This window comes from Excalfactoria chinensis, chromosome 2 (assembly GCF_039878825.1).
Source record: "Excalfactoria chinensis isolate bCotChi1 chromosome 2, bCotChi1.hap2, whole genome shotgun sequence".
NCBI classification, from domain to species: domain Eukaryota; kingdom Metazoa; phylum Chordata; class Aves; order Galliformes; family Phasianidae; genus Excalfactoria; species Excalfactoria chinensis.
In genome coordinates, this window is record NC_092826.1 from 123,327,582 (window position 1) to 123,347,187 (window position 19,606).

The following is a 19,606-nucleotide window of genomic DNA, read 5'->3' on the forward strand; positions in this document are numbered from 1 at the left end:
CATGAACATAAGCATATATTTATTAAGAAACAATCTATATTTTGAAGTATTTTGAAATGTGAAAAAGTCTTATTCCCAGCAAAATTAGATAACAGGATTCCCACATAAAGATCTCTAATGTTTGCAGGTTTTGTGCTTTTTTTTTTTTTTTTTTTTTTTTTTTTTTTTTTTTACATCTCTATAGTTCCAGAATTGAGTTTCACATCTGAAAGAAATTTAACTTCCTGCTAAATCTCTAAACCAGTCCTGACACTCATCTCTCGTGCTGGACTTGGTGACCACTCCTGACATACTCTCTAAGGACTGCCAGTTAAGGAAATGTATTGGCAAATGTCTTTGTACCTTGTACTCCATCTCATCTCCTGATCAGTGGGGTACACTGAGACACACACTGCTTTATATCCATGCTGGGGTTATTTTGTTGTTCTAAGTCACAGGGGCTCAGTTTGCACAACATTTCTGTCAGCCATAAGGAGCCATATGTTTATTAATTTCAGGGATTTATCAGTGGCATGTGAAGCCTCTTCTCTACCAACCAAATCATTCCTTACTACAGATCTGAACAGAAACCAGCATTTTGATTAGAGAATGAAGGCCATCTCTTGTGCACCACATCCCAACTTCTATCTGCCCCTCTTTGTTCTGGATTTGAAAGTTTTTTCCATATTACATAGCAGACAATAAGCAAATCTTTCTCTTTTCATGGTTCAGAGCCAACAGAAGAGCTATGGCTGGGCCTGAATGACCTGAAGACTCATTTCTACTTTGAGTGGAGCGACGGGACCCCTGTGACATTCACCACATGGCAGCGCAGACAACCCACCTACAGAAGCGATCTAGAGGACTGTGTTGTTATGAAGGGGCAGGTAACACTGTGCCGCCATTTTATAAAAGTGCAAACTAATAACTGCCTCTGACTGAAATCATGTGCCACCATCTATTTATTCAGGAGTCTTTTATATCTTATCTTAGAAACAAGTTTGGGATCAACCAGATAAGACTTGAGAGAACAGGGAAGATCAGAATTGGAGAGACACCACAATTCTTATGCTTCCTTTTGAAATTTCTTTCTCTGTGCAAAGCCAGGTCATGAGTTTTATATTAGAATTTACTTCTATTCTGTTGGTTAAACAATGGAAAAAAGTTGTAGCTCTGGAGAGAAAGGAAGATGAACTAGTAATACATTACATGGTTATCAAAGAGTCTGTTAACATACTTTGTTTTCCAGTCTGGTAGACTGTTAATTTCATCTATATCACTTCATTGGGACATATAGATCTGGCACTAGTGCATAGTTCTCTCTCTCCTCGGTAATGTAATAAGGGCAGTAACACATATCTGCCAAATAGCCTAATCTAACGCCCCATGTACTTTATTTTCTTGCCATCATGATTGTTTGGGTTTTTATACTCATTTATACAGATATGTATACACATATACAAGGCATCATGAAAATAGAAAAACTACAAACACACACAAAAAAAATTGAAAATGCACAACTGATATGTTGTAGAACAATATTTATGTCTGTCAGTATTAGACGTTAACAGTATTAATCCTTAAGCACATTTCATGGATAAAAAGCTCTTATTTCACTTTTATTTTTTAACATAATTCCTTCTCTGATAGAAACCAGTTATTTTCAGTCTTCTCCTTGAAGGATGAAATAATTGGATGTACTGTGACACATTTAGGTGTACATTACATCTGTTTCGCTGATCTCCTTGCCATAAGCATAATGAAATATTATCACTATAAATGCGTACCCATTAGCCCTGGATAAGATGTGTTTTACTAACTCTCTCATGAAATAGGTCATTGTAATAGCCAATAATGCTGAGACTTCAAAATCTGTTTCATTTTGTTCTTTCATCTCAAAACAGCATCAAATGAATGTCAAACCATTCCTCAAATGTCTTTTTTTTTTTTTTTCTTTTTAAGAAATCTCCATCAGCAATCCTGTAGTCTCTTTATGTTACATACTTCAATGGATCTTGTAGTGAAGAAGAAGGAAAATGATTACTTTCTTATGCTATTTTCCATTTGTTTATTCTCTCTGCTTTTCTAGGATGGGTACTGGGCAACTGAAATTTGTGATAAGCAACTTGGTTACATCTGTAAAAAGAAGCCCTCATCACAGTCTCCTGAGGAAAAGATCAAGGACCCAGGCTGCCAGGAAGTAATGCTGTCTCATAAGTGATTTATGTTGGGGAAAATGAACATGAATTATTTTACTTGCTCTTCATACTTTTAGAGACTTGGTGTTTGTTTCTTTGAGAAAACCTAATCTTTTCTCACAAGCAAACTATTAAGATATGCATACACGTCATTTTTTGCACTGAAATTACTCAAGAATGTGAACAATCACTTACATGTAAATGAATAGTTCCTTCCCCACAACTCCCAGGTGTTCCACCTTTTAGCAAAATCATATATATATTTTACACCAGTTCATTACTGTTCTATTTATACTCGTAGCCAAACATGCAAAATTGCCTCAAGCCACTTTGTTCTGTCTCTAAGATCTGCTACTTAAAGTTTTCACAGCCAAGTCTTTACAGTATTGCAAGAACTCTAAAAGAAACAAAATAATTTCCAAACATAAGAAGACCAGGTTTTCAATACCATATTACTTCTGATTGATCACTTAGTCGGTCTTTTAGTGATGTCAGTGGGTTATTTCTTCCAAATTTCACCTTTTTAGAGAATCATTAAATCTACTCTAGTCAGCATCAATCTCTCTAACAACAGAAAGAAACAGAGGTGAGTTTCCTCCTTTCCACCCACACCCCAAACAAGCAGTGGCTGTGTTCCTCTTGGCTCAGAAAGTCTCCTTGCTATCCCTTCAAGGATGGCAGGAACAGCTTTGAGGAGCTGTGCTTATACAGGAATTAATTTCAGAGCTGGAATACTTTTGTATTTCATCATATCAGATCCTACAGCTAGGGAACGTGTGGCCACAACTCCCCCTGATTGAATCACAGCCTTATTATGGTGATGTTTGCACAAACACAGCCTTATGCAGAACTGGAATGTGATAGCATAATCACTATTTTCTTTGAAAATTCACATATATATAAAAGAAATGAAGAATTTATTGTCATCCTATAAGTAAAAAAGGCCTTTTGTAGGAGAAAAAGAAATGACAAAAATTTCACAGCTTTTGTTTATTAACTAATTTGCCTAATCTCGTTTCCAATTCCCACTGCAACAAATTAAATATCAAATATTGACATATAAAAGAGTAGTGCTAATTTCTATATTGAGGTATCTTTAAAGTTCATGTTAAGGTCATCCTTTTCTTCTTTGCAGGGTTGGAAAAGATATGGTTTTCACTGTTATTTAGTGGGTTCTGCACTTGTAACATTCTCAGATGCAAATAAGACATGTGAGCAGAGCAATGCTTATCTAGCTACAGTGGAAACCAGGTAGGAGATTATCATTCTTCTACTTTGAAATTAGTACTTCTACTTCAGAAACCTTCAAAATTTGTCCCTTTCTTTGAAAGCCTTGGAAAGCACTTTAGTAATACTTTTTAACTGTTCATAAGAAAGAAAAAAGACTTCATGTTTAAGGATTTCTATTTAACTAATTAGAACTGCTTTCAAATTTTGAAGGTTCTTGAGTTCTGCTTTCTCTTAGTTTTAAATTTCTAATCTAAGAAGCCTCTATTTTCTTTTCTTTTGGGAATTGGTTACTACTGTTTTCCTTTATTTACTGAGTAGTGTTATCTCATAAATGTAGAAAATAAGAGGGGAAAAAAAAAATTCCTAAGAATCCTCTACACCAAATTCTGAACAAATGTATGAATTCTCCCAGTACATTTTTACCGTAGCCAGAATGTATTATGCGTTATGGCACCTACCTCCATCTTGAATGGGCTTTGCACTTCATGGCCTCTGAGGAACATCACTGCTTTCATAGGCAGTGTGTAGCAAATTTGACTGCAGCTTAGTCCTCATCTGCTGGTAGATTTGAAGAATCACAAATTGTGACATTTGCGGTGCAGATTTGGTGATTTTTGACATTTCACAGAACCAGGTAGAAAGGAGAGGATGCCTTCCGCTGAAAGGAGGAAGTTGTCCCTCACCAAGTTCTTTCAACAACACTAAAGCTTGCTGAGATTTTGCTTGAACTTTGCTGAGGACTTGTTCCCTTGGGGTCATACTAGCACAATAGATTTATTTGTACCAATTTGATCAGCAGTGGAAGGCAATGTGCTGTGTTTGAACACTGTTTTCCACCCCAGGAATGAGCAAGCCTTCCTCATTAGTTTGACTGGGCTGAGGTCTGAAAAGTATTTCTGGCTTGGTCTCTCTGACACAGAAGAACAAGGGATGTTCAGGTGGACCAGTGGTGAAACTCCTTCCTTCACGCACTGGAATTCAGGAATGCCAGGTAAGTTCTATGTGAATTCAACCTTTGTGATCTGTGTGGCTGAAATTCAAGCAGATTTCTATCTCCTAGTACTGGAAAGAAGAGAAGGTACTTTTGCATTTACACCTGTAGGTTATGAACATCAACAGACCTTGTGTTTGGCTCCAGTGTAAAACACATCCGCAGCAGTGTCAGCCGCTCTGTAGCTCAGTTACATCATATAGAAACATATTTTTATGGGCTACACTGAATGCCATACTGTATAGGAGCTTACAAGTTCCATAGTTTCTCTTTATTTATTAAAATATATATATATATATTAACACCTGTTAACAACAGCTCGTCACTTTGAGGAAAATGATTATGTGCAGAGTATGGGACCCACAGGTGAGAAATGGAGAGCAGACATTCAGCTGTTCTGCATTTCAGCAAAAGGTGACTGGAGGCTCTTGTCTTCACAGTTGCAAGTTATGTGTTGAAACAAACTTGTTTTACTTGATATCACCCTTCCTGAAATTGAATTACCTGGATTCTGAGAACTGCAAAGCAGTTGACAGGCCATCTGTTACAAATGATAATAAAATCAAGTGCTATGTACCCTGTGATTTCCCTGGGGAGGCAAGATATGGAACATTTGTATCCTAGATCTGCAATCTCCAGTTTTAGGAAAAGTGTGTCTCTGAGGTTCATTGACCCCTATTTATGCTATGGCTAGAGATATTCAGAATAATTTCATTACCACAGTGGCTGTAAATCTGTGTAATATGCAGCTTTATATCATAATTTTGTATGAATACAAAGATCTAATTTCCTAGAGAGCAATTAGACTTTGATTTTGTTCATTTCTTTTATGTATCCCAAAGGAAAAGAGCAAGGCTGCGTTGCCGTGGGAACTGGAGTTGGTGCTGGATTATGGGATGTCATTAGCTGCCAGGAGACAGCAAATTTCCTTTGCAAGCAGTGGGCAGTGGAAGTGCCTCCACTGGCTCTTCCTGCCCAGGTCTCTGCAGCCACCTGTGCCCAGGGCTGGGATGGAGCCCCACAGTCAGATTCCTGCTTCAAGGTCAGTGCACGGCTGCCCTGTCAGCCTGAGTGCCTGGCCTGGCATGAAGGGACCCAAGTGCTGGGCATTTTTGGAGAATTATCTCCTCTAGGAAATTGAAGTGTAAAAAACCCCGTGTGAGAGATGTACATCGAATATAACAAAACACAACAATGATAGAGCTTACAGCAATGAAAATGGGAAGCTAAAAATGAGCTTCATTTTACTGAAATGAGAGGTAAAAACCTCACCATGTTTATCTACCTCCAAGAATCTGGGACTTCAGACAAGCGTAGTACTAAATCTCAAGAGCTGGCTGTGTCACTTGAATAAAACAATGTCTCCTAAGAGAGAGATAATGGGAGTCTGTCCCCTTGTCAGCCTTCTTTCACTGAACATTTGATATTTTTAGTGATACTTTTAGATCCAGATTTAGTTTGCCATTGGTGACACTTCAGCAACTAAAAGCTTTGTGTGTTCTCTGGATCGAGTTAAAATTGTCTTCTTTCTGAAAAGAAAAGGTAAAGAGAAAGCAAAATAGGTGAAGAAAATGTAAATAATATGGAACATTGTTCTTTCAAGTCTTTATGTAAGTATCCTTCCCTTTTTTTATCCAGAGATTCTGCCTGCTGGAAGGTCTCATGATTTTAGCCTTCTGTTTACAAGAACATCAACTTTTATGTCACACCAGTTAATTGTTGCTACTCTTATTATTGATTTTTTTTTTCTCCATGTATCTGCTTGCTGCTTATCCTTGCCCCAAAATGTCAAGCATCATTTTTCATGTCGATGTGTACTTCATATTAGTGTGCAGAGCTTGCAGTGCTGTATAAAAGCTCTTCCTCAGCCTTTCAAAATGTCTGTCTCCATCCAGTGTTATCTTTCCTGTTTCAACATATTGATTTACCTGCCTCCCATTTCTCAATAATCTCCTGCTTTCTACTGCAAAATGGTAAGACTAGTCAATGTTATTTTTCTTTAAGCCCTTCAGTGTTCAAAGCTCTAATTAAGCTATAAACCATTGTGACACATTTTGTTCTTCTCTGAAACCTAGGCTAATCTTTCCTTACTATTTTAAAATAGAAGTGAAAAGGTAGTTACAGTCTACACTACTAATGTCTAATATTACAGGTCTTGACATATGTTGTCTTAGTTACAAAGGGTTGCTAGAATAATATTGATTTCAATTACATTGGCAGTCATATTATTACATCAAACTTTGTATACTATATTTAGTAACTTATCACAATTTTTTTCTCAATAGTTCTTTGTGAGGGATAAAAACCTAAAGAAGAATTGGTTCGAAGCTGAAGAATTCTGTAGAGAATTAGGAGGAAATCTGGTCACAATCAATTCAAAAGAAGATCAAGTTTTAATATGGCGGTTAGCATTGTGAGTACTTGAACAATCATTCTTTTTCATATTATTGTTATGCTAAATAATAAGATATATTAGGAACTGAGTAATTTAAAAATTACAATAAAAATGATAAACTTTAAAAGAAAATAGAAAATTTTCATTTAGTAATATCACATTGAATTGTATTTTAAATATATATGTGTATGTATATTTCAACTTGAATATTTCAAACTAGTTTTGAAACTGAAGTTTTCATCACAGTTTCTCATTAAGGCTGTTTTCCAGATCTGATCAGCACTGTACGTGTGAACCCCCTCTTCCAAAAGGGAGTCGTTAAAATGTTCAGGTCTACTTATGTGGGTTTTTTTAATGGCTGTGATTCATATTTTAATACATACATTCAAATAAACCCCAAACACAATAACACCCTTGATGTAGAAATTATTAGCCTATAAATTGAAGACTACTCAAATCAAATTCATTAACTTTTATTTATTTATGTTAACATGGTAGATGCCACTTTGCCCTCAAGTGCCATCACAAGAAGTGCCATGGAGGAAATCGGAGAAATTGAAAAATTGAACTTTTTTTCATTTATTAGATTGTATCATAGCTCTCTACTCACGGTTTACTTTTAGTAAAAGCTCTTACTATGAACTCTTGCTACGAGTGGGAATTGTACTTCAGCCACAGGTATGGTACCTGAGCTAGCACCAGGCCACTACTTCTCCTTCAAAATAATTGTGTCCCACACCAGCACAGAGCATTGGGATCTCCATGTCAAAGAGTGCAGTTGATAAGCCTGGCTGTGGGCCAGCAGGGAAGGAGTAGCTCCCACTTCAGTTGTGACTCAAAACTGCATGTTATTATGCTTTCCAGAATTTATATGGCTCCTCTTTTTTGTTCATGTATTGTATGGTATATATTGCATGGTTTCTTTCAGGGAGAAAGGACTGCAAACTCAGGGTTTCTGGATGGGTTTGTTTCTCTTAAATCCTGATGAAGGATTTACCTGGATTGATGGTTCTCCTGTGAGTACTTATTTTCTGGATGTTTTTTGTTTCGTTTTGTTTTCCCCTCTAGCTTTTATAACATATAGATTTTCACAGTTTTGGTGCTTTTTTTCAATCTTATTAAACTCCAGCTGTTGCAGGGCAGTGCTTCACCAATCAGATGAACAGCTGCAGCAATTGTCTCAGCAATGGCACTGTCTCAGCACTCTGAGGGAAGCATATCACTCATCTCTATGTTCATCACTAGCACCATGCTATATTCCATCTTCCACCGCATGTGCCCCTAGATCTTCATCACACCTCGGCCTGGGCCTCACTGTGTGACAGCCTGGGGAAGTCAGCTTGCCATATCTTACAGAGTCAGACTAATGTTACTCTCTCCATGCATCCATTTTTCCTCCATGCTTTCTAGAAAGTGTAATTTTTTCACCTCTGAGAAGTGATGAAAAGTAAACATACCAGTAGGACCTCCCCAGCCCTCTCAGAGCTGTCTGAACTCCTTTCAATTGCATAAATGAGCTGCTTGGGCTGATAAGACCCTGACACTGTGTGACAAAAAAAACTCAACTACTTCCACTCGGTTCAAAGCATGTAGTGAATGAGATGTGTTTCCCACACAGGTAACTTATGAGAACTGGGATGAAGCTGAACCTAATAATGTTAAAGGAATTGAACATTGTGTTATGTTTAATAGATCACCCCAGATGCGCTGGAATGACTTGTACTGTGAACATTTGCTTAATTGGATTTGTGAAACTAAAAAAGGTATGACTACTTCACCATTTAATTGGACTGATAAGGACTGACAGGCACAAGTTCAAAAACAAATAGTATGGATTTCAGTACATTTACAAGAAGAAAGATGGTGGGAAATTTTCATTGTAAAACTACACAGGTGAAGGTAACGCCTAAAGCAAGAGGAACAAATTGAGATATTTCAGTTGTACTCAGATGTTGAAAGTTGAAGAACTTACTTTATCTCGGGCTTTATCTCTTTTACCTGTGGGTTGAATAAATTTGAAAGGCAAAGATACTTATCTCCTTAGCAAGATAAGGAGATTTTATCTACTTTTATCTCCTCCTTGTCCTTCTGTCTTCTATGGGCTCATACAGGAGACCTGAAGATACAGGAGACCTGAAGATGCAGGAGACTGAGTTCCCTAGGCTAAAGATAAAACAAAAGCTTTGGTTCCCATTGTAAGGCAGATAAAGGGAACCAAAGAGAGGGTTAAGTTGCTATAGGAAGTAGGATATTGAAAAGCTGATAAAAAAAATAGAGTTACTGTAGCCCTGAAGGACTCCTAGATCCACTTTAAAAGCTCCCAGAAGTAAAAAAAGGAAGATGGATGTACTTGGGGAGCTAGTGAGAGGAAGGGTAGGGAGGGGAAAGGAGAAGCAGTTGCACAAACAGTGCTGAGTATATCTAATTGACCTCTGCCAACAAATAGTGAGAAACTCACCACCATTGAAAAATTACTTACCTGAATAGGAAGAGTCTCTGTTCCATTGTGGGTAAACTAGATGTTTGCACATACTGACAGAATACTGCTGCTCAGCAGCACATCCTGTGCAGCTGTAGAGATGTACTGAGCTTGCTGTGCGGCACAGAGGCTTTGTGAGATGCTCAGGAGGAGTTCACAAACTGTGGCAGAAGTACTCTGATCAGCTTATCTTGACCACAGATGATCTCAGTAGTAAATAAAGAAATAAAGAGAATAATTAAAAAATAATAATTATAAAGGAAATAATTAGACCTTGTTACAATGTATATGGATTAGATGAGATCCCAATGAGAGGGGAGATAGTCAGAAGTTAATTACCTCATTTCTTAGCATATGACATCATTATCTTGCCTGGTGTGCCTGGAGATCTGTGTGTAATGTTACATAAATCAAATATATCTGTTTTTGATTTTGTTTGTTTCTTTTGTGTTTGGAATCTTGCTCATAATGATGTTTTATTTTACAGGTACTCTGCTAAAACCTGAACCAAACAATGAAGATGGTAGGATTTTTTTCTTCTTTCAATGAAAGTCTTACTGTATAGTTTTTGAACTTTATACAGACAAGATATGGTGTCAAATATGTTTCTTTGCCCTCCAGAATATCAAGCTATAGAAACTTCTGATGGGTGGATTATATATGAAGACAAGCAGTACTATTTCAGCAGAGAACATGTTCCTATGGAAAAAGCACGGAGAATTTGCCAGAGGAACTTTGCAGATCTTGTCGTCATTGAGAATGAAAATGAAAGACAATTTATATGGAAATATGTAAGCACTGAACCTACTAATTTTCTAATATATTAGTATTTACATATTAGTTACTATTTTTATTTATATTTATGTACTCGTCATTAATTCAGCAGAATGACTGTGGGCACTTTTGAACCCATCAAGAATTGCACTGTTTTTTTTTTCTTTTAACTGCTTGATAAGATTGTTGCATTGGTCTTGGAATATCCAGCACAAAACAGGGACCTGAGCCCCATCCACACAGACAGGCAGTTCATGGGCAGTGGGACTCTGACTGCAGCCTTCTGGAAGGGCTGAGGTCAGCAGCCAAGAATGCTGAGGAGGGACTTTTCAACTCTGATGCAAAGCAGATAAAAAAAATAAATAAAAAGATTTTAGCTGTTTATCCAGGCTAAAGTCCTGAGTTTCTCTCCTACATTACACATTTGTATTATGGTATATTTTTCCAGGCCCTATAGAGAAATCAGTACTGTCTATAGTAGGAAGAGAAAAAAAAGGCATGTGAATGTTCAAGGTGTAGCAAAGGACAGTTCAGACATCCTGCATCTGTTGCCTTCTTGCAGCCCAGGTCTGAGACTGTGAAACAAACATAAACACAGCTAAGAACAGTCCAGTGATTAACTGTGCCAATCACTTTTGTTTTAGATTAACAGAAAACTGAGTGGTATATTTCTCCAAAAGGAATCATATTTCATTGGCTTATTTGTCAGTTCTGATCAGAAACTCAGGTGCGTAAAAGAAAAGCACTAACGCTACTAATGAACAGCAAACAGTGGTAAGCATGGGGGTACTTGTGTGTTCTTTCCTTCAGTTAATAACACTTGTGTAACAGAACTCTGGGTAGATTTCAGAAATCTGAGATGATGAGTATTGTTTTTTCTATGCTTAAGCAAAACAGTGTGTTTCTTTCAAATCAGGGAGAGCAAAAATGTAAAATTTCATGAGTAACACTCCTTTCACTTGAGAGATCTGTATCCAAGCACTACTTCACAGGCAATGAGCAAGATTTGAGGTGTTTTTGACATCCAGCTCATGTTGGGATTAACTCAGATCTCTAATAGTTGTGTAGAAAGCTCAGGAGGTTCATACAGAAACATGTAACCAGAGAAATCCCACTGGCTCAAGTCATGTGAGCCTGAAGCTTCTCCATCTCACAGAGCTCTGAAATTCCTGCTAGGAAACCTGTTTTAGAAATCTTTAGAAGACTTTCATGAGGATATCTTTCTAAAATGAAAAGCAAGTCCATTCTCTGGTGTTATGGCCTCATCCAACTGTACGAAGCTGTTGAGTCCAACATTATTCATCCAGGCTTTGGCCAAATAGGACACTGATGGGACTTTAGTGTGACAGTACTGAACATGTGAGAGGCAGCACTCATGCTGTGGGTCTGTCCTCTCTTTTTATGTTGGGCCTTTGTTCCCAGGTCACTATCCATACCTTGCTCAGCCCTTCTGCTAAACAGATCTCATAACTCAAAACATCTGCTAGAGGTGTCTGTCCGGCAACCCTGTTTTTGGTTTTTTTTTTCAGCTGGCTGGGTAAGACCCCAGTGAAATATGTTGCCTGGGCTCCAGATGAACCCAATTATTCACATAATGATGAAAACTGTGTGGTAATGAGAAAAGATTCTGGTGAGTAAAATAGCAACAAGAAACATTTGGTCATACATCTTAATGGACTTATGGCATCAAAAGCTAAATGTTTTTCTGCATGTTTAAATCTAAGGTTCCCCATAATTTGTTGCTGAATAATGGGTACTCTTTTTCCTAACAAGTACATCGAGGTTGAATTGCGTGCCAGTGCTGACAGAAGACAAATGCACTGCAGAGGGTGGAGGGCTCTGTTTGTGCTGCTAGTGTACATAGCAACTGTTTCATATGCCTCTGGAAGGTTACATTTGTGAGTTATGAATATTGACTGGGTTACCCTCTGCAATGGCGGTAAGAGTGTTTGACAGAGTGACTGCATTTCTTTTATTTACAGGCTTTTGGAACAGTATAAACTGTGGTTTGAAAAATACCTTCATCTGTGAAAGACACAATTCAACTTACTCAGGATTTGTTCCTACTGTACTCCCACCTCTGGGAGGATGTCCTGAAATGTGGATTTTGTTTCAAAATAAGGTACCATAACAAATATCAGCAGCTTTCAGAAGCTTTGCTATATGTAAACAACTGCATAAATGCTCTCATTTTATACAGTACTCCCTTAAATGACATTCTAACTAGCAGTGGAGTCAACTTTTCTGGTTTTTATATTTCCTGTTTCCTCCAAATTTGCATTTATTAAGTTATAACTTTTAAGTGCTCAAATGCAGCTAGCTGTTGTTACTTCTTCAGCTTCTATAACTATTTCTATTACCAGACATCAGTTTCTAGAACTTTATTTTTATTTTAGACATCTTAATTGCATGGAAATACTGTTCCAGTATGCTGATGTGTAACTGTAGTTCCCTCTGTCTAGATAACACTGAGCTGCAAAAAATGAGAAGTCATGGTTTTTGTAAGTAATCAGATACCACAATTAAGCTGAGCAAAACCAACCTTAAATTAATTGTAAAAAACAACAACAAATAATAATAAAGTATTGTTTTTTGCTAAGCCTAGCAAAAGTACACCTAATCACTAATACACAAAGCACTGAGAAACAAAGAAAAAAACACAATTCACTCCCATTTCACAATCAATAGGAAAACTACTACTGTCTGTGGCTTGCAACTGAGGGAACTTGACTTGAGAGATATCTAGAAATATTTTCAGCCCCTGAAAAGATTATACTTTTCAAGAATGTGATACCCTCCCTTGGATATCTGCTTCATTTCTCTACCACTTGTGGAAGTTGCTGTCTCTTCCCAAGGTTAACCTTGGGCAGCCACAGGTCAGAGCCCTGAACACACAATGCTGTGATTAGCTTTGTCTACCCATTGGCTGAATGTGTGTCATTTCAGCAGCTCCCCAAACTGCTGTTTGTTGTATGCAGGGACTGATGAATAAATCATATATGGTTCCCTTTGACACCTGAAATTTTGCCAAATTATCCCTACAGTGTTATAAAATAATTGGATCCAGGGAAGAAGAGAGACTAACTTGGTACTCCGCGAGAAGGGCTTGTGTAGAACTTGGGGGAAATTTGGTCTCTATACACAGTGATCAAGTACAAGGTATGATTTCTCAACCTTTGGTGTTAGCTACAAAGCCAAAACATTTAAGGAGGTCATAATTGTTAGTTAAGACTGTAGCTGTGGCTGCTGTGTCCAAATAAATTCTTTCTTGTGATTATTAAGTATGTGAGGACTCTGAAATTACATAACTATTTTGGACTGGATCAAAGCATTCAGGTCCTGTATGAACCCACCACCACTTTTCTCTTAGTTCCCTTTTTAAAAAGTCAAAGGTATCTTCAGAAAACTATGCATTGGTCACCAGTAACTCTCCAGGGTAAGGACAGAAAATGGTTCCAAAAAGCTCTCCTGACTGCTGTAATATTCAGTATCTCTTTTTAACCACTTCAACAAGCAATACCTATGTCACCTACATTGCCAGGTGATATAGTGGCACAGGAAGTCAGGGTTAGAATCTGAAACATTCTTGACAATTTTTATTTTTATTTTTTTGCTGGGGAGAGAATGGAGAAGGGAAGGAAGTAATTGGATGAGGTTAGGTGCAAAGATCTATAGCAACATACCAATAATCTTTGCATGACAAGATGGCAGCAATCATTATATAAGATCTGGAGCTGAACTGCCAACTGAACATGAATCCGGAAGAAACTTATTGTCCATAGACATCCAAAACATCTGTTCCCTCCTCATCCATCACCCTCCTGAATCCCTCAGACCTTTCCCAGTGCTTCTTCTTTTCTGAAAAACTCATTCTTTGCTTCCACTAACTGGGATTTTGGCCATTGTAAAGAGTTTGAGCTGCCCTCAGAAATTCAAGTTTGACAGTGTACAAACTTCCCCCAGAAATGACATGTATGGTTGATGCTACCTTTAGGAAGACCAATTAATTCTTCCAAACTCTCTTCTAACCCTAATTTGTATAATATTTACAAGAGCTCTATGAGTAATGTTTTCATTGTAAAAAGTGTTTCTTTTATATTTTTTAATATAATGAAACTACTCCAGTTAAAATACTCATAAAATTTTTTTTCTTTCAGCATTCCTCACTTTGCATCTAAAGGATGTCACTGATGAGACTTGGATTGGATTAAATGATGAGCATTCATACATTTGGACAGATGGGAGCCCTTACGATTATGCATATTGGGCAAGAGGATTCCCCTTGTTTAAATACAATAGAATTGGCACAAAGGTATGGGACAATACAGGTAAACAGAAAATAAAATCAATACATGCATAACTTAGATAGCATCCTCAAATTTAATGGAACCAGCCTGAGTTCTGTCTAAGCCAGGACCCTGTATCTTCTGCTTAAAGCAGAAAACTTAAGATTACGATGGTGATCAAGATTTTTAAGCTTTAGCCAGAGATTAATAGTCCTGTTAAGTGCATGTAGTTATTTTCATTCCTTTGCAGAAGTTTATATGTGTAGTAAAGGATTGCTGTACTATATTACAGCTAGTATTGCTATCCCTATTATGTTTTACTGATAATAATCACTGTTGTTTCTTATTTCACCTTATTATTCTCCTTGTACAGCGTGAAGCCAAATTAAAAATTCAGTAAATTAAGTGTGGATTAACATAAACTATAGTAAAAATATCTTTTCTGCACTCAAAAATTTTGAAAAACTGACAACTTATACTAATCTGCCAAGGAAAGTAGTCTTACTTAAGTTGTAAACTAAGGTACATTTCTTTTCCAAGTGATAAGTTAAACAAAAAGAAACAAAACAAAACTTATGAACGTGGCCTCCTTAGAACTTTTTATTTGCTATGTATATATATATATATTTTACTTTATCAGCTATAACTTTCTTTTGTGTTGTTTTTTTTTTTTCCCCTAGGTTGACTGTATTGCAATGACAACGAGATCTGTAAATGAAGCAGGGAAGTGGGAAAACTCAGACTGCCTTAATAACAAAAGCTATATTTGCCATATGGACAGCAGTAAGTTCTATTTTTCATACTCTTTGTTAGAAGACTGGTACTGAACAATATAAGCACACAAGTCTCCTGCTACAGTTGCCAGCTTGTGTCTACAGAAACTGAGGTGAAGCCAGCAAGATTCCTTTCTTTCTCAAGAATGGCAGATATGAAGCCTGCTCTTGGAATAATGATTACAGAAATGTTTGTGTTTTATAGCCCCTCCCCTTACAGCTTTCAAGGGAGCAAATGCACCCACTTTGCAGACCACAGATTCACATACAGGCCAGTTGTCTGCATGTAGTGGACTCTTGGGAGGTAGGATCCATCTGATCCTGAGGGAAGTTCCCAGCACAAGTTAGAGGATCTGTGCCTTCAAAATCCTGTTTCTCTCTGTTCACAAAAGGAGACTAGCTTTCTGAGACCTGATTAACAGGCACAGATATGGATATCTGAATAAGGTTATTTTGCAAAGGCAAATACAATGCATGCAAATGTATTGGTAACATCCACATAGGTATCTCAGTAAACTGTTTAATTCATAAGCAGAAGTGCTCAGCCTTCATCAACCCTTCCTCTCATCAAAACCCTCTATATACTCCCTTGGAGGGGTTAATTAAAGTCAATTAGATTTTGTGTCAGTTAGACAGTTTGACTAACTGACTTTAAAGTCAGTTGGACAGTTTGACGGTTGTGCTCACCGATCCCTTGCAATGCTTTTATATCGCAAGACTAAGACTAAGGATCAGGACAAAAGTTTTAATTCTCATGATATATCCTCAGGGTGGGAGACACATCCAAAGAACAGCTACACTGCAGAGTCTGCAGGAAGAGATACAGGAACTACTGAGTAGTGAGCCAAGTTCTGCAGCTAAAAATACAAGGGGAAGCCACAACTGGGCCAGATGCTTCAGGCTGTACCCTGTGCAGTGGAAGAAAGTTGCACAAGGGTATCCCTAGTGAGAACACTTTAGGGAGTTGTCAGCACTGTATGAACACAAACGTCCTTTTACTGTCCTCTGCATCGTCTCTTCTACTTCCACATGTACTGTTTAAGGTGCAACTACAATTTCTTTTTTTCACTTTATTCCACAGTGAAAAGAAGAAGGAGAGTCACAAACTGTTCTTAGAATGAAATTCAACCTTTTTGAAACTCAAAGGGTGTAGAGATCCTGCTCCATGCTTCTGCTTGGGAGGAATTTCACTTGCAGTACAGTAGGAGAATCTAGAGAGAACTGGATAGAGAATAGCTTTGTGACTCATATTCATGCCTTTTCAGAGAATCATTAAGATTAGGAAAGACCACTAAGATCTCCTAGTCCAATCCTTATCTGATTGGGAGTGTGTGTCTGCAGACACGCTTGGTTGTCCTCTGCCTCTCCCCAATCCCTGGGTGTACTATGTACATTATAATTATAAGCAATTCAAAGTTACTTTTATTAAATATTTCCTACATTTTAAATGATAAGTGGTTTTATTCAATGTTTGTACTTCAATACAAAATAACAAAATATCAAAATATCCATCTACTACACTATGTTTATCCATTATTAAGAAGTTATACTGCTTCTTAGGCAGCTAGGATCTATCAATGTTTTCTCTTCCTCCTTTCAAATCTTTCTGCAGAGCCTGAACTATTCCAGTCCACATCTGCTCCAGATTCTGACTTCTTCCATTATGGTAACAGTAGCTATTTAATCATTCCTTCCAAAATGAGTTGGGAAGAAGCAAGAAAAACCTGCAGGGAGAAATCTTCAGAGCTTGCCAGCATTTCAGATTATTACTGTAATATGTTCCTTCTGCTCCAGGCAGCACAATATGGTGAGCCCCTTTGGATTGGACTCAACAGTAATATGGTAAGATTAATAAGGTGATGATTGGTGTGGTTAAATGCTGTTATTTGGTTATACCGTTAATAAAGGAGGAAGATCTATAGTGTGAATAGGTTTGAAGGCCTAGAACTAGTGGACAACACTCACCTCATTTAGCTTTATTCATCTTTAGAACACTAAATTTCATCCCAGGAAATGGAGAGGGATGGGAGTCTCTGATCTCTTTACTAACAGTATGGGGATCTTGGATATACACACATGTAGACTACCTGGTAAACTTTTAGATGACTGTTTTTAGGAGAGCTGAATACAACTCAAAGGGACCAACAAAGTCATTAATGCTAGCACCTTGTGATCATTCACAGCTGCATTTTAATCACTAATTTTAGATCCAAAGGTTTCAAAGGGACACCATGTCTCTGAACACCTTCTTTGTGCGTAGAACAAAAGCAATAAAATTAAGAGCAGTAAAATACATACAAACAAATAATAAACTGCATCCAAATAAATGAATGAGATGACCCAGGTCCATCACTGTCTAGAGGAACACTAGAATGAGCATTAGCTCTGTAACTGAGTGCCAAAATAACTTTCAGCTTCTCAGATAAATAAGGCATTACTCAATTCACTCACATTATCAACATGCTTTTATTGCATCTTTATTTGAGGTAAGTAAACTACATTGATGTTGAAAATTATTTCTCTCATGAATAATAATTTTCTTTACTTGTCATAGCTTTCATTGATTGTACTTCCACATGACATGTAACTAAGTAAAACATCTGAATCACAGTATCCCTAGGGAGCTCTTGCAATTGATGATGTGTTACTATAACATTTCTGATTATATGATGCAGTAACACTAACAGAAGGTCACAATATCTGAGACAATTTCAGCTGTTGCTGAAAAATATACATTTTATGGCTTCTAACCCTGCCTCTCCATGCTAGACAGAATCTCAGAATGTCTATGTGATTGGTATGTGACTATGTTACGGAGCTTGACACAGATCTCTACACTTGCAGAACACCACAAATCAATCCAAAACAAATGCTGATGTTTAAGTCCATTTAATATCAAAGCTGGGTGATAAAATAATCATAGAAACATGCATTAGAAAGCTGTTAATAATTATGAGCTAGTTGGATCATTGCATATCTTCTCACCAGACATCTATAGAGGATCTGACCCTGCTCTTGCAGAGTGAAGCTCTAAGGTTCTCCAGGCAGTGACCTTGCCCAAGTTGTGCTGAGCTCAGGAGAAGCTTGTGTATTTGACTTAAAGGCTTCTGTTCCCTTGTGTTTATCTTTCACTTCTAATTTTCCCAGATTTTCATGGTGGTAGTTGCAGTTTACTCCTCAGAGCTGCACTCGAGCTAAGTCTGACAGCTACCTTCATTCATATCCCTGATTCCTCCTGATAGTTCTGTGGTCTTTGAGTTCCTTGTGGTCACCTTGCTCTTTGTGCTGACCTGCCTCCTCACATCATCCAACAAGGGACTGTCACCAAGAGAACCTTGGAAGCACCATCTAGCCTTCAAAACACCTTCATGGGCTGTTTCAGCATTGAAGGCATTCTGCTATGTCTTAAATTTGTGCAGCTGTGTTCTGATTTGGTTAATATTCTAGTAGTGCAAGCACAGATATACTGAATTCTACATCCTGCTGCAAAATTGTGCACTTGTGTGGAAATCTGCTTATCTGCAATAGAAGATGAGGGTGTGGAAAAACTATCTTAAAAAGTGTGTTTCAATTCCAGAGTTATGAGTACTACAGATGGAGCGATAAAAAGAAGGTTGATTTTTCTAATTGGCGCTACGGAGAACCAAAAGAGAAAATAGCATGTGTCTTCCTAGAGCTCAGTGGGAAATGGAAAACAGCACCTTGTAATGAAAAGCATTTTTCTGTCTGCAAAAAATCTGAGGGTAAGTTTGATATTTAATTTTAAAACAGAAACCCTCCTGGATCTGCCTTGACTAACCTACACATTTCTAAGTATACTTTAAGGAATAATATCTTTGTTTTGCAAGAATAGCAATAGATCTCATCATTCACCAGTAGAATGCTGCAACTTAAAATGCTTTAGTCAGATAGGACCAAACTTTCTGCTTTCTCACTTGTCCTATATCAAGTGCTGTTAGCTCTAATGCAGTGTTAATGGAAATTCTGAGGTTTTTTTGAGCTGTTTTTCTGTAGTGTAGCTATATTTCTTCTCTATACCATGTTCTGAAACTTGTCTTCAAACATTTTCAACTTTCTTTTTAATTAAAAATGTATGTATTAACTGACAATGTCACAGTTTCACTCTATGTCATTGCTTGGGGGGAAATGAGGGGCAGCTACACAAATATTCAATGAGTTTCAGATCATTCCATGCCTTGTTTGCTGTAAAACTCATTATGTTAAGAAGTATCATCTCAAGGAAAATATTAGAGATTTCAGATGTAACTTATAGTTCAGTAGGAATCTTATTTAAATTCAGATTGTTATTTGAATCTCTTTAGGGCTTGGGGGTTTTCTACAGTGTTGTTGTTTGTTTTGTTTTGTTTTTTTAATCTGCTTTTTACTGTATCTCTTATTTGTATGAAGCTGACACCCATAACGAGTAACTGGAACTGTAAAAAGCCCTGAACACACAGATATCCTTTGGGCATTACCAGTTTAATTTAGCTGGTAACACTGA

The 19,606-nt window shown here is 37.4% G+C and overlaps 1 protein-coding gene across 1 annotated transcript in view; it reads left to right on the top strand.

Annotated features, from left to right (window-relative positions):
* LOC140247830 (macrophage mannose receptor 1-like) overlaps nucleotides 1-19,606 on the top strand; it is a 34,630-nt gene that overhangs the window by 7,863 nt on the left and 7,161 nt on the right. Inside the window, exons 7-24 of the mRNA XM_072327880.1 lie at nucleotides 712-866; nucleotides 2,069-2,179; nucleotides 3,313-3,428; nucleotides 4,250-4,398; nucleotides 5,241-5,440; nucleotides 6,684-6,811; nucleotides 7,722-7,809; nucleotides 8,412-8,556; nucleotides 9,760-9,795; nucleotides 9,894-10,063; nucleotides 10,691-10,773; nucleotides 11,576-11,676; nucleotides 12,029-12,168; nucleotides 13,091-13,205; nucleotides 14,204-14,358; nucleotides 15,013-15,115; nucleotides 16,718-16,947; nucleotides 18,683-18,848. Of these exons, the coding sequence (XP_072183981.1) occupies nucleotides 712-866; nucleotides 2,069-2,179; nucleotides 3,313-3,428; nucleotides 4,250-4,398; nucleotides 5,241-5,440; nucleotides 6,684-6,811; nucleotides 7,722-7,809; nucleotides 8,412-8,556; nucleotides 9,760-9,795; nucleotides 9,894-10,063; nucleotides 10,691-10,773; nucleotides 11,576-11,676; nucleotides 12,029-12,168; nucleotides 13,091-13,205; nucleotides 14,204-14,358; nucleotides 15,013-15,115; nucleotides 16,718-16,947; nucleotides 18,683-18,848 (2,391 nt within the window). The remainder of the gene's footprint in view (nucleotides 1-711; nucleotides 867-2,068; nucleotides 2,180-3,312; nucleotides 3,429-4,249; nucleotides 4,399-5,240; nucleotides 5,441-6,683; nucleotides 6,812-7,721; nucleotides 7,810-8,411; nucleotides 8,557-9,759; nucleotides 9,796-9,893; nucleotides 10,064-10,690; nucleotides 10,774-11,575; nucleotides 11,677-12,028; nucleotides 12,169-13,090; nucleotides 13,206-14,203; nucleotides 14,359-15,012; nucleotides 15,116-16,717; nucleotides 16,948-18,682; nucleotides 18,849-19,606) is intronic.